General features: G+C 34.4%; 1 protein-coding gene across 3 annotated transcripts in view; it reads left to right on the top strand.

Annotated features, from left to right (window-relative positions):
- Positions 1 to 1,378: 1,378 nt before the first annotated feature.
- LOC150079910 (RNA-binding protein 1-like) overlaps positions 1,379 to 14,437 on the top strand; it is a 29,156-nt gene continuing 16,097 nt past the window's right edge. For 2 of the 3 annotated variants that reach the window (XR_016547513.1, XM_090382506.1), the window contains exons 1-2: positions 1,422 to 1,536; positions 7,324 to 7,536. Coding sequence is in view for 2 of the 3 variants with exons in the window: in XM_090382506.1 (XP_090238632.1) it covers positions 7,328 to 7,536 (209 nt within the window). In the remaining variant the exon portion in view is untranslated. Of the gene's footprint in view, positions 1,537 to 7,323; positions 7,537 to 14,437 lie in introns of all 3 variants that reach the window. The other variant, XM_090382507.1, reaches the window with a different exon arrangement.

The raw sequence follows: 14,437 nt of genomic DNA, 5'->3' as shown, positions 1-14,437 counted from the left end.
CAAATTCAAATGATAAATAAATTTGTATTGTATTGTATTATTTATTTATTTTTTCCTGATTGGAGGATTCCACTCCGTGACAGATACTGCTACCAAGTACATAGAGTGATTGTTATGTCTGGTGTTACTGTTGGTCCAGGAACTCTCTGACGAACAGTAACACCAGACATATTATTATTATTATTGCTCTTATATTATTTCTCCCTGATTGGGGATTCCACTACATGACGAGTACTGCTACCAAGTACACAGGGTGGTTGTAATGTCTGGTGTTACTGTCGGTCGAGGAAATCTCTGACTATCATACAGGTGTTCAGGATTGCGACTTTCTGGAGTTCCTTGTAGGTGTTCTCTGGGAGATCTATTGCTGCTAGGCTGCTATGTACAGTCTTTGGTAGCATACCGGTGGTTGACACGATGATTGGGATGGTTGATACTTCTTCCATATGCCACATCTCCTTGACCTCATGTCTCAGGTTCGTGTACTTCCTAATTATTATTATTATTATTATTATTATTATTATTATTATTATTATTATTATTATTATTATGTTTTGTTAACCCCTGGCACCACCATGCCGTGACAGGACTAATTGTATGTCTATCATTGCTGCAATTAAAGATTCTGTTCTATTCTCTTGATAAAATAAAATAAAATTGTATTGTATTATTATTATTATTCTCTTGATAAAATAAAATAAAATTGTATTGTATTATTATTATTATTAGCTATATGGTGTAAGGAAGCCTGAGGCTTATGCTGCACCAGCCAAAAAAAAAAAAAAAAAAAGATTCCCGAGTTACCCTGTGAGAGAGTCAAAAATAGAAGGGAATCATCAAGAAATAGAAGAATGATGATATCCAGCTCATTACCCTGGGTGTGCCATGCCCATACTCACCAGATGTCTGTAGTGTTTTAGGCGAATCGGCAACCTAAGCCACATTGCGCCGTATATAACGTCTGTAAATTCATATTCCGTGATCGATTTGCTGTTTAATGAACGAAAAATCATGCTATCCGTGCCTGAGACAGACTAACCCAACCACGTTGTGTAAAAGACCCATAGAAATTCCTCGCGTTATGGATTCGACTCAGTTCATTTCCACTGGTGTAGTGATCATACCAGCTATGCTACCAACGAAGGCGAGAGATAGGCTATGCTCGACATGTATAATGACTATTTATAGGTTTCATAACTTGGAGCCTTTGTCCTCAACTTAATTATGGATCCTATTTTAGAAATCAGTTGCAATTAATTAAATATCGCAAGAGTTTTATTTTATTATATAAGTATAATTACTTCGTGGAAGTATATTCTATTTGTAAACACTGTGTAGCGCCTTCTAGCGTTGATCACCGGTATGTAATAAAGTTGCAACCAATCCTCATTTTTGTATAGGCTAACGGCTTTTTGGAAATTTGAGACGTTGTGAATTTGTTACTAAAAGTTTCAGCTTCAGGTAAATATTTGTTTCGAAATTTTTATGGACGTTACAGTGTAAACTTTTGAGTATTTCTCTAAAACAGTTAACTAGGTAAGTTTTGTACTTGTACTTTATTAGTATAGAAAAGTTTTTATGAAACGGCCGAAATATTTAAGCACCTTTCACAACGAAAATAGTTTTTTGATTATGTATAGTGAGTAGGGAAAACCGGTTGGAATTTAGTTATAGATATATATATATATATATATATACATTTACACACATATATTCGTTTAGAAAGGAATATATATATATATATGTATATATTCCTTTCGTTTGTTTTGGATTTCTGTTAAGAAATATTTTATGTTGGACAATGATTGTGTTCTCCCGCTCTCTGGTGCTGTGCGTCATATGTATGATTTGGCCTGTGTGAAGTGGCAGCTGACACTTAGTTTGTAAAATGAATAAAATAAGGTTAGTCTTTACAATCTGGTACCCCGTCCGATTGATCGTTGCTTGCGAATAACAGTGATTGACATACCTTGTCCGCTATGGTTATTCTTAGGGTGTTTATCCCCCATGCCGCTGTTTTAAAACCGGGAACTCGTTTTCCGAGTGCAGTGCTTGAAAACCGGGAAACTGTAAGTAGAGACCCGAAGCGTTTAAGGCTGTAAGGAGAGGCCTGAAATGTTTAATGGATTGAATAAATTAAGTTCCGATGGAAACCTTATTCTTTCTTGGATAACACACATAAACTGAAAATAGATGGCTGTAGGATATGCAGAAATTTTTTTTCATCCAGAGAGTGATTGCTTGTTGGAAGAAATTTCCCTCTGGTGTTGTGGAAGTAGATAGTTTGAATAAATTTTAAAAAAAGAATTACAGATTATTAACCCAGAATCAATCATATGGGGATCAGTTCAACCTTGTGTGACTGACAGCGTTTTGTGCTTCATCTACCCCGTCCACACAGCTGAAATTCCTAATACCTTGTGTTGAAAATACTTTCTTTGAATTGTTTGCAGGAAATTCTTAAAATGTTAATTATTGCACTATTAGTAAAAAATTCATGATTAAGTTAAACCTAATTATATGCACATATTGATTGACATGTGCGAAGATATATTGACGGTAATTTTGCTCTACTGCTGCATTCATTCCTCTAATCAGTGACGCTCTCTGGCTTAATGACATTGATGCATCGTGGAATCAAACTGTTTATGTGTACACCATGTTTCGTGCAGTGAGTGATGCTGTTAGTTGATGTGCTCTCCTCAAATCAGAGTGTAGGTTGAACAGCAGAATTTTTAAATTTGCATTTGCTCTCCTGATCAAGGGTACTCTCATAATTATGACTCAAGGTAAGTAAACCTTGAGTCAGAATTATGAGAGTACTCTTGGATTCAGGAAAGGTCCCTACAATGTCTCTCCTATTCACAAAATGGGGAGAATCAAAAGGCAGAGTGAGTGATTACAAACTTATAAGCTTAACTTCTGGTGGGGAGGAGAAGAGTAATGGAGTCGGTGGTTAAAGAAGTAATGCAGGATCATTTTGACATGAATGCGATTATATGACAATTACAGCACAGACTCGCTATGGGCTAGTCAAAAAGTAACTGGATGCAAAAAAAATTAGTTTTGACATCATATAGTTTTGATTTCTTTAATGATTTTCACAGTTGCACATGAATGACTCTGAACAGATTGAAGCAATGTAGCATCAGATGCATGTTACTGCTATGCATAAACAGATAATTGAATGCCAGGAGACAGAGTGGTTATTAATGGCCACTACTGTTCGTGGACTAATGTTGTTAGTGGAGTCCCTCCGGGTTCTGTGCTGGGACCCTTACTATTTAAAATATTCATTAACACTACTGAAGAAGGCATATCAAGTTTAATGTTCACATTTGCTGGTGATAACAATGGTTGATTGGGATGGTTAAGGGCAGTACCCAGAGTGTTCTACTTCAACAAGACATGGATAAATTGCCTGTGCAAGAAAAGTGGCAATTGAGGTTTAACATTGATCAGTGCAAGGTGGTGGATTTGGGTAGCAGCATTCACAGAATGACACACAAGTTGTGTGGTACTACACTCGAGTGAAAAATGAAGAAACTCGAGTGAAGACCTAGGGGTAATTTTACAGTCGGACATGCAGTTCTCTGAACAGTGGAGATGTGCTGCTTGGCAGCCCACAGGTTTACAGGAATTTTCTGTTAAGGCTGCCAACTGAGTATATGTGCATAGAAGCCTTTTTTTTAGGATGGATTTGGATCTGTTGGAAACTTTGCAGAGAAGAGTTACAAGATTATTCAGTGACCCAGAAGGATTTTCTCTTTAAAAAAAAAAAAAAAAAAAAGGGGAAAAAAAAACAACATTTTTTGCAAATTAAGCATCTATGAGGAAACTTTATTAAAGTGCTTAAGGTTTTAAAAGATTAAGTAAACTAAATGCTGATGGAATCTTTACCCTTTCTTGGATGGCACATGCAAGTGGACATAAATTTAAATTGGAAAGCATGGTTGCAGGTTAGATGTGGAAATTTTCTTTCAGTCAGAACTGTTGGAACCAACTTTCATCTGATATTGTGTGAAGTTGGTAGGTTGAGTTAATTTAAAGAAGGATTAGACAAATTATTAGAAGGAATGGACAAATTAATTGATTTAGATTTTTTTTACTCATGCTGTATGAGCTTATATCATTTTGCTACTACTTGTACTATGTGTACTGTTTCAATTAAAAGGCACTGGGGTCTACTCACTTATTTTTAGTTTTAAAGTATTTGTTACGTGCATCTTTTTTCCCCCCCTTTTTTTTTTTTTTTTTTTTTGCATATTTGAGAGCTGAAATTTTTGAATTTGATGTTAAAATTGGACTAAATAATATCATTGATATTTTACAATTTCTAAATTTAAATTTTGCTTACTCAGCTTCTCAGTGGAAAAGTTGTTCTGTTCTCTTGGTGTACTCTAAAAAAAAAGCCATTGGTATACTTCTGAAATTAACTGATTGTATCTAAAGGAAAAATAATAATAATACAAAAGTTGAGATGTGACTCAACTGCCATCACAGCTAGCACAGCTAAATGTGTAAAAAAAAGCAAACATTCCATACTGTATTTGTATTTGATAGTTTCAGAAGTATGCTGACATTTTTAGGCAAAACTGATGACAGAGAACAGCTTTCTTTTTGAGAAGAAAGCAGTTGATTAGGCAAAATATAAATTTAGAAATTGTAAAATCTAAACAGGTAATACGTAGTCCGATTTTAACATAAAAAAAAAAAAAAAAGGCTCGAGATGACAAATATAGCCTAAACCTAAAAATAAGTGAGATAGACCCTTGTCTTTAATTGAAATGCCCTATGTGTGTAGAAATATGTGTGCATGTGCAGGTTCAAAATTTTGTGCCTTCAAAATTTTGTGCCCTTATGATCTAGAAAATGGAAATAACTGATAATTTCTTGGTTGCATTTTATGTTTACATTTTTTTCAAATTTTTGAATTTTTCATTAAAAAATAAATTTATGTATAGTAATTAAATTCATTGGTAAAAGGTCATATATTTGTATATTTTGAGCAGAATCCAAAAAAAAAATTTTTTTTAGAAATAAAAAAGTGCAACTATTAGGAGTAGTTTGACCACTTCTGTTACTCTAAGGAGTATTACCATTGCTAGGTTAAAACCATAATCTGCAAATGGTCGATTGCATGCATAGAAGTAAAACGTTAATATATAATATTTTGGAAAACACTGCTAGAAATTTTAATTACTTGCCTGATTTTAAGTGTACTTCAAATACTTACCTGATGTGTATTTACAATAAAAAATTATAATATTTTATTTAAGATAGTGCTACACTCCAAAAGATTGTAATAGATTGATTTCATGACTTTGTTTTTTTTAAAGTAACTTGTAGTGAGAAATGCTGTCAACTCCTGGTTTAAAACATTGTTGTACATGATATGAATATTAAATAGCTTTGCAAGTTATACATTCTAAAAAATCAACATACAACAATGTCACTTTCACCTCAAAATATAATTTTTCTCCATCTACAACCTGGAGAAATTATAACAAAACTGCATCCCAGACTTTGCATGCTTAAACCCAAAGAGGTGGCTACTCTAATGGCAGTAGGAAAATAGCTGAATCACAGAAGATTACACCTGTTTTTTTTTTTTTTTTTCAGTTTTGAGTTTACAAAGGCCCAAAGGGAAGAATTCCTGTTGAATTTATCTCCAGTATTTGATAAAGCTGAATCAGTAATAATGCATAAATAGATGTAGAGGATATTATTTCATCCAAAAAAGTAATGAGTTTTATTTACAGAATTTAAGAAATTTTTTTTTATAAATTTTTTAAATTCCGGTTTGATTTTTTACTGTTTTACTCTTCTACACACAATCTTTAAAAACATTTATTTGCGGAATTTAAATTCCATGAAAAAACTCACTCCGCATAACTGGCCACTATCAAAAATTCATATGGGGAAGGAATTGTCCGCATGCAACAAACTCACTATTGAACGGGTTAAAACCATAAACCACCCTTTTTATTCAATGTTTGATTTGATTTTAGTAGCATACAAAGTATGATTTAAAAAAATAAAAAGGGTCAGGGACTGGCTTTGTATCTTGAAATTGTGGCATTGCAATTAATTTCATTTGCCACAAAATGTTTGGTGACTCATCTAAACATAGGAATGCATGAATTACCCATTTATATCCAGTCAGTCTGAATTAGCTTGCATTGACTAGGTGTTTTATTATATTTCATCATGTTTTAAAGTGGTGATTTTACTGGGCAGCAAATTTGCATTAAATTGTATTTCAAATTAAGCAAAAATGCAACAGGAACTCACAATGTTAAAACATTTTTGAAGAAGATGGCTGCATGTTATCCAAACTCTTTTCATTTGTTTACAAAGTTTGTAGACAGCCATATATCTATCGAAGGTGATCTTTGCTGTGGCTACCCTTCAACTTCACAACCATTAATTCAATTGTTTGTGATCTGATCAGGAGTGATCAATGTTTAACTATCCACAAAATTGCTAGTAAAACTGGCATTTCTTATGGGATTCAATTTTAACACAAAATTTGGGAATTTCAGCCAAGTTTCTGCCTGGCATTCTCACCAGTGATCATGGAGAGTGATTTGTTCTTGTATTAATAACTTCATGAGTTGCTTTGCAATCCACACTTTTTTCTTTTCTTTTATTTATTTATTTATTTTTTGCTTGCATTATTACTAGCGGCAAATTATGATTGTTTGACTGTTATCCAGAAACAAAGGACTAGTCCTCTCATTGGGAGATTGTCTTCTCCAAAGCCCCAACAAAAAAAGCAAGACAGTTTTGACCAAAATGTGGATTTTGTGTTGATTATATTTTTTGGCTCACAGGGCATTTTCCATATGAATTTGCCCTGCACGGTCAAGCAGGGAACCAGAAATGCTACAAAAAATAAAATATTTTCTGTGGCAATTGTATGATGCTATATTTTTTAAATAGAGACTTTTATGTTTCAAAGGAGATTATCTGTTTAAGAAACTTAAGGCCTGGCTTAGCTGAATGGAGGCACTGTAAAGTGCATTTCAGTTGACTATAGTTGGAGTTGACTATAGTTGATTATAGCTGCTAAATAATTGAATTCATTATTAGAAAGATTAGTTGTAAATTCTTCTGACCTATGTGGTTATGCCAGAGTATAAAGTTTATCGTTGTTTTTTTTTATTATTATTTATTTTTTAAAAGAAAATAAATCAATTTCTAAACCCTTTAGGTATTTTTATTGTAACTGACTGTTTCTAAAATTTATAATTATTGGTTGTTGTTGGAAAAGATATTTTTTTGCCTAATGACATCTTTTTAATAATATTTTTGTTACAGTAAAATGTCTCGCTTCCGTGACTGGAAATTGGACTGTAAAGTGTACATTGGGAATCTCGGTAGTAGTGCAGCTAAACATGAAATAGAAGAAGCATTTACAAAATTTGGCCCTTTAAGGAACGTATGGGTAGCACGAAATCCTCCTGGTTTTGCTTTTGTAGAATTTGAAGATTCGCGAGATGCTGAAGATGCTGTGAAAGCTTTGGATGGAACGTGAGTATTTTGTTAAATAGATTTTTAAAAATAAATATTCAGGTAAATATCCTGCCTTAGAAATTTTTATTAATTTTTGTGCGCACAGCCACAGAATTCACAGGATATCTCCATGCTGTGGGTTCTGCTGTCATGCATTTTGACCAAGAAATCATACTTCCACAGCAATAATCCTCCCTCATTCTCTCAATTTTACTTTTTTTTAGGCAGATGAAGGCAACTGTGGATGTGTTTCAAGAAGCAGTTGATGTGGGGTTAAAAGTCACAGTGAATAACATAAAAACACTTCACTGCATTGAAATTGCAGTTTAGTTTGAAATTTAAGTTATGCTTGAAGTGCCATATGTTTCGGAACTTAAATTATTCACCTGTTTACTTACCACTTGCTGTGAAAGGTTAAGAGATATTTTACATATCGTAACCTTTAAAAGTAAAAAAAGTAAACTGCACCCACTGCAGGATGGGAGCCTCCTCAACAGTTCATGCTGAGGGAAATGGACCATAATCTGCCACACTGGTCCAGTGCGGGTTAGCAGATCGACCATATTTAGCAGTCAGTGGCTTGAACCCTGGTATACTCAAAGAGCGTGTGCTACTGCACTCCCGCTACAGATGCCGTCCTTTAAAAGTACATAATATATATTCTTTTAAACAGATATAGGACACACAGCTTATTGTGTTTATGGATAATGTTATCATTTTGTTATGCTATCACTTCTGAAGTCTCGATTAGACATATACTAATACATAAAATAAAAATATATATATATTTATTGTAATTAGTGCTTCAATTTATATTATCACTTTTTTGCTTGGTTGTGGTTTATGCATGTGCGGTGGAAATGATTACCAAACACCCATATTTGTTCTTGAACTGTGACACATTGGATGTCTTGTTGCTGCTGCACAGTTGATATGGTCATTGGTGTATTTGTTTTTATTGGATTGTTTGGATTTCTAGAATGCCATTTCATTTTTATTGATAATTTTCTCATAAATATAATGGATGGTCAAATTAAAGTATTTTGTATTGCGTTATTTTAATGTTTTCTTTGTCCATGTATAGCTTTTTATGCATGCATTTCTGCTCTGCATCAATCAATGACACTGAACAGCTGCAGTCTTATTTCATCAGATGTTGCTATCAGTTAAGTTGGCTGAAGTGATCACAACGAGTGGCATCCACTGTAGTTATTTTAGCATCCAAAGAAGGTAGCAAAGAAGCTGTTACAGTGTTACAGCAAAGAAGCTGTTACATCATCTTATTTATAGATAAGATGATGGATTCCAGGATGCTTGGAAATCAGGTTTTTCCGAACGATCATTTTGTATTTTTCGAACACAGTGTATTATAATCCCATTATGTAAGTTTTTGAGAAAAGGAACAGCGGTATCTGTTGGTAAATGCTTTGGGTGTGCATTGTGATGTCAAGGATGTCAGTCAAAGGTTGGGTAATAGATTGGCACTATTGTCACCTAGCAGTTGGTTAATCATTGACATAAAATTCACTGTGTGATTCTGTCAGATGCAGAAGTAATTAGCAATTCAAGAAATTGATATCAGTGAAAATGATTAAAGGCAACATGTTGAAAGCAAAATGACCCAGTTTAATTATTTGTAATGAATGGCTTGAAATTGTAAACTGGCACTTCACAGTGATATTCATTGGAAGAATTAAGCATATGAGCATTCATTTCAGTAAGATGTTTTATTTCTGATGTTAATGGGCAATGTTGGTTGTGTTTCACTGCTTGGATTGAATTTGAACGAAGTCTGACTTATTATGGATATGTTTTTATACTGATGAAAAAGATATATAGCCTCTGAAGGCTTAATGTGATTTTAATGAAAGATTTGAAAATTTAAATGCGTTTTTATACATTTTCAACAAAACCTTTATTAGTTCTGCTGGGGAAAAAAAAAATCCTGCACTCAAATTAAAGCATGAAACTAATAGTCTCTTCCAATTTTCAGTTTAGAATACTGAAGAGTGTGGAAAATCAAACCTATACAAGCACTTAAATTTGCACGTATTAATGTTTTGCCAAATAAATAATAAAAATTGAGAAAAAAAGACGTATTATATAATAATTAAAAATAAAATAATTTTGTTATAATTGTCATAATTGGCAGATGCATCAGCCACTATGCTAGTTTCAGTTTTAGCAACATTTTGTTTACGTGACACTGAAACTAGCATGTTGAAAAAAAAGACAGAAATAGTAAATAGTCATATGGTAATTATAAATGAAAAAAAACCTGGCAGGTTTTTTTTTTTTTTTCACGTATAATTCCATGTAACAATAATTGTTCACTTGAAAAACTGCTCCAATAAAGCTTGACTATTTGACTTTAGAAAGGTACTAAAAGTTTCAGCTGTTAGCATTGAACCAACAATTTAATGCACAGGTTATTTTAAAAAGGGAGTTATCAGGTCCCTCACAAGCACTGAAGGGTTAATACTGTACCAGATGTTACTTCTGTCAAATTTCATTGATGTCAGAGAAATGAGGTATTCTTCATTATCCTTCACAGAATAAAAGTTGCAGATGTGTTAAATATGAAGTCTGTAGTTTGTGCCAAGCCTAGAATTGGATGAAAGGTTCTTTTTATCTGAAAGCTGTTAGTTACATCTTTGTGTACATAACATCTGGAAATGTAGTTATATCTTTGTATACATGACATCTGTAAATTTTTTTTTTTTTTTTTTTTTTTATGAAAACTCCAAACACGAAAGGTATCAAAACCTGTAGTACTTAGTACCGTGCATGGGTTGAAGGAGAAGTATGGGGGAGGGGGATGCCGGAAACTTTGCTCTAGAGACTAAACATGGGTTTCACCAGTTCAAGCCTCCAATAAGCAAAGTGGTGGTATTTCACTGGTTGATGAAAGTCATCTACCACTTTAAATGTGGGGGGAGGGCAACTATTTAAGTTCAAATGCAAAGTACAGTTAGTTCCGCTATAATACGCATTTTCGCAAAGCGAATTTGCTCCAACGCAACTGATATATTAGGGAACAATGTGAATATAACACGATTTTCGTGTTGGCTCATGCACAATTTCGTCTGCAAGTAACACTAGGTGAACGCAAAACCCAGCACCAAGCTGAATGTACTGAGCAGCAATACATACAAGTTTACAAAGCTTAAAAAATGTCACTTGTGTGAGAGCTATATTTCCCATTTACTGTAGTTGTATTGGTCAGAGACACATTGTTATCACTCGCTGTATTCACAAGATAACGTGATGTTGTAGGCTGAACTCATGTTTTCAGGAGCTCACATTTTTCTGTTCAAACAAATTTCGTGACGCGTGAGCAGAGGAGCACATTTCTGGAGGTCACTACCATAAAACAATTTTCAGTTCCCAGTTTATTGGGCTTTTCAGTTAGTGCAATCTAATTATAAATGGAGTAATAAACTCAATCTTACTGCATTTACCATAATACTGATAGCTGGAATTCTGTGGGTTTTTATTATTAATATGAAATGTTTCCCCTTCCACGAAATCTTCAATCATATAAAAAAACATAAATTTTCAGAATCTTCTCTTCATTCCTATTTTTTAAGGTTCGTAAACTTGCCTCACTTGTGCAATTTGTGCATCCCATGTTTGTCGTTATTGGTTGCTTGTCTTTTTTATTGTTATATATTTTACAATCCAAAAAAAAAGAAAATGACAGTGAACAGATATCAATCAAACAAACTTCATATCTTGTTGAGGTAAAGTGCTATATTTACTGTAATATTTATTAGAAATTTAAGATGTCTAAACCTGTTAGCAATTTTATTGGGTTTCTAACTTTTTTTTTTAGTGTTTATCCCCATTTTTCCCATAAGCCCTGTTTTTAATACATAAAATACCGTAATGTGGAGATTTTTGGGAACACATGTACCGTGTTATAGCAGAACTGACTGTATGACTCTTTGCTGTTTTTGCCTTTCACTTCAGCATGCTGATTTCACTTTCAGCAACTCAAATAGCACATTGCTCACAAATGTAGTTTGAAATTCATGCATCTGCTGAGGGGGGGGGGCAAGAAATCTGCTGTGAGACGGAATCCATACTGGCGATCATTGATCTGATGGAAGGTTTCTAGATAGTTTAAGAGGTGACGGCTAATTGATTTCTCCATTACTTTAGAGAGAGTGGAAGTAATTGCAATGGACAATAATTGGATGGGAGAGATTTGTCACCCTTTTTGGGAACTGGCTGGATATGAGCAAATTTCCAAGCAGAAGGAAAAATACCTTCGGAATAATAAAGTGAAAAAAGGCAACACAGAACGGGAGTAAGCTCAGGAGCACAGGTTTTGAGAACAAGTGGAGAAATACCATCAGGACCTGGAGCTTCTTAGCATCAAATTCCTTCTGGCATCCTTTTGTTGAAAGACCAGAGGAGGCATTGAATGGAGTGTTCTGGGAATGGTATGTGGTGGTTTTCCAAGATCACCAATACATGAGTTGGAAGAAAAGTAGGATACTAACAGGTCAACTTTATCTTTGACTGAAGTGGCAATAGAACCATCTGGTCTTGACAGAGGTAGGAATAGAGATGGGCAAAAGTTTCAGCCAATAGCTTTGGCAAGAGACCAGAATGCTTGACTACCCATTTGGACAAAAATCAAGTTTTTCTACTCTTAGCAAGTTTAAAATGTAGTTTTCACTGATTAATAACTGCTTTGCAATTGTTGTGAACTTTGGTGTAGGCCGAAAATGAACCTGGAGACTTGGATACAAGCCAATTGCTATATACAACGTCCTTATCTAGAACAGCCTTAGCACATTTATTGGAAAACCAAGGTTTATATAAAGGACAAGATTTTAAGGTGGCGTGTGGAATAAAGGATTTCATCTCTACAAGAATAGTTTCACTGACACTATCTGAACAAACACTGACATCAGAAGATTTGAAATAGTAATCCGACCAAGGAAAAGAACAAAAGAAATCTTGCAGATCATCCCATTTTGCATTCTTGTAATGCCAAACAACACGAGGGTGAGAATGGACACGAGAGAAGGCTTCGTTGGAGAAGAGACCACCACCAAGTTATGATCCAAGGTGCCTAGAGTACCACACACTACCAGCTGGATCTGTTTGACTAGAAAATGGAAGCCAGTTGGAGTTATGAACATTAAAATCACCAAGGAAAATTACCTCACTGTTAGGAAAGTTGGACTTGGCGATAGTGAAGTTTCAAGTGATTAGTGGAGTTGGGAGAACAGTAGTCAACAGGTGAATTTGACAGAATGTGTTAGAGAGATTTCAAGCCAGAGAAGATCAAAAAGAGGAGAGTCCAAATTACTAAGTCAATGACAGGGAATATCAGAATAGACATATGCACCAAGTGCCACCTTTGAAGCAAAAGGAATCATACACCAAATAATTCGGACAACCAAGATTAGCAGTAGTTGAATCGAACGATAACTGGAATTCTGGCAGAAAAAGTACATGGGGTTTGGCAGACTAAGTGGAAATGGACATCATTGAGATTAGAACTGAGATCACTTATATTTGTGAAATGAACAAGAAAATATTTGGGAGGTTTAGATCTCTTCAGATAAATTTGTTCTGTTAGTTTGACAGTTCATGATGTATGAAGTAATGAAATTTTTGGATATGGCATACACATGGCAAGAATATACCCAGCTACTTGACATAACATGGCCTCAACAACACTCCTGCATACGGCACTACTCGGACTCCCTCCAGTCACTATCTGGCATAGTGGAGGCAGTGAGATTAACACTAACTAATCTGGAAGCCTCCTAGAGCAGTGCTTCTCAAACTATTTTTGGTGAAGGACCAGTTTTCTTTTGTTTTGTTTTCAATCCATTGTGGACTGGTACTTTTGTAAAATACAGTAAAAATTAATTCCTGGAAAATGAAAAGTTACTCATCGTGGACTGGCGCTGGTCCGTGGACCACACTGAGTAGCACTGTCCTAGCCCCTCTGTGCTGATTTTTGAAACTGTCATAAATATAAAACTGCTACTTTGTTGACTACTATTCCTTGTAGTACAGTTTATAATTTGCCTCTTTTTGGTATATGCAGTTTGGCCCACTTTCCTTAACCCTTTGGAGGTGCAGTTTATTTGTGAGATACATGAGCAATGTTTTCTTTTGCAATTCCAAGATGTAAACAAGTATGACCTCCATGTAGCTTTGAGTACATTTTCCCCTCTACAATTTCCATAAACAGCTCTACATCCAGTATTAGTTTTTGTTTGATGTTTTAAAATTTCCACTTTTTATTTCTTTAAATATGAGTACAGATCATATAACAGTGAAAAAAGTTTTATAATTTATCCAACCCCGATGTCGCAGAAGTACATAGACTAATTTTTGGAGACACGATTCAGGTAATGACAATGAAGTGTATGATCTTGATGATGAAAGTGATGTAGATGATGAGGACTTTGTTGAAACAGGTTCTGACAACTCTGAAACAGAAAAAGATGCTTGCAGCAGTGAAGATAGAATAGATACTGCTGATGGTGAAGATAAAATATTTTTTGTTGGAAAAGACAAAAAAAAAAAAAAAAAAAACCCAAGTGGAGAAGATCTCTAAGAAGGTAAGAAAACAACCACAAAATATATTATTCCAATCTATTAGTGAGAAAAGAAGGCAGAATGCAAAAATTGATTCATGAACTTTTATTTAGGATTAAATATTCAATCTGATATTAGTATACACTAATAAATACACGGAGTCCATACAGGAAAAATTACACCCACCAGAGAGAGAGAGATGCAAAAACAGGACATTACAGAATTTTTAGGCCTCCTTTATTATTTAGCCATAATATACGGGTAACTGCAGAATTGTTCCGATTGATGATGCCTCTGCAAAGGTTCGAATTCCTTCATGATTGCATACAATTTGACAACAAGAGGT

This window comes from Mastigoproctus giganteus, chromosome 10 (assembly GCF_048544385.1).
Source record: "Mastigoproctus giganteus isolate SK-2022 chromosome 10, ASM4854438v1, whole genome shotgun sequence".
In the NCBI taxonomy this organism is placed as follows: Eukaryota; Metazoa; Arthropoda; class Arachnida; order Uropygi; family Thelyphonidae; genus Mastigoproctus; species Mastigoproctus giganteus.
This window is presented reverse-complemented; position numbering and strand designations above follow the sequence as displayed.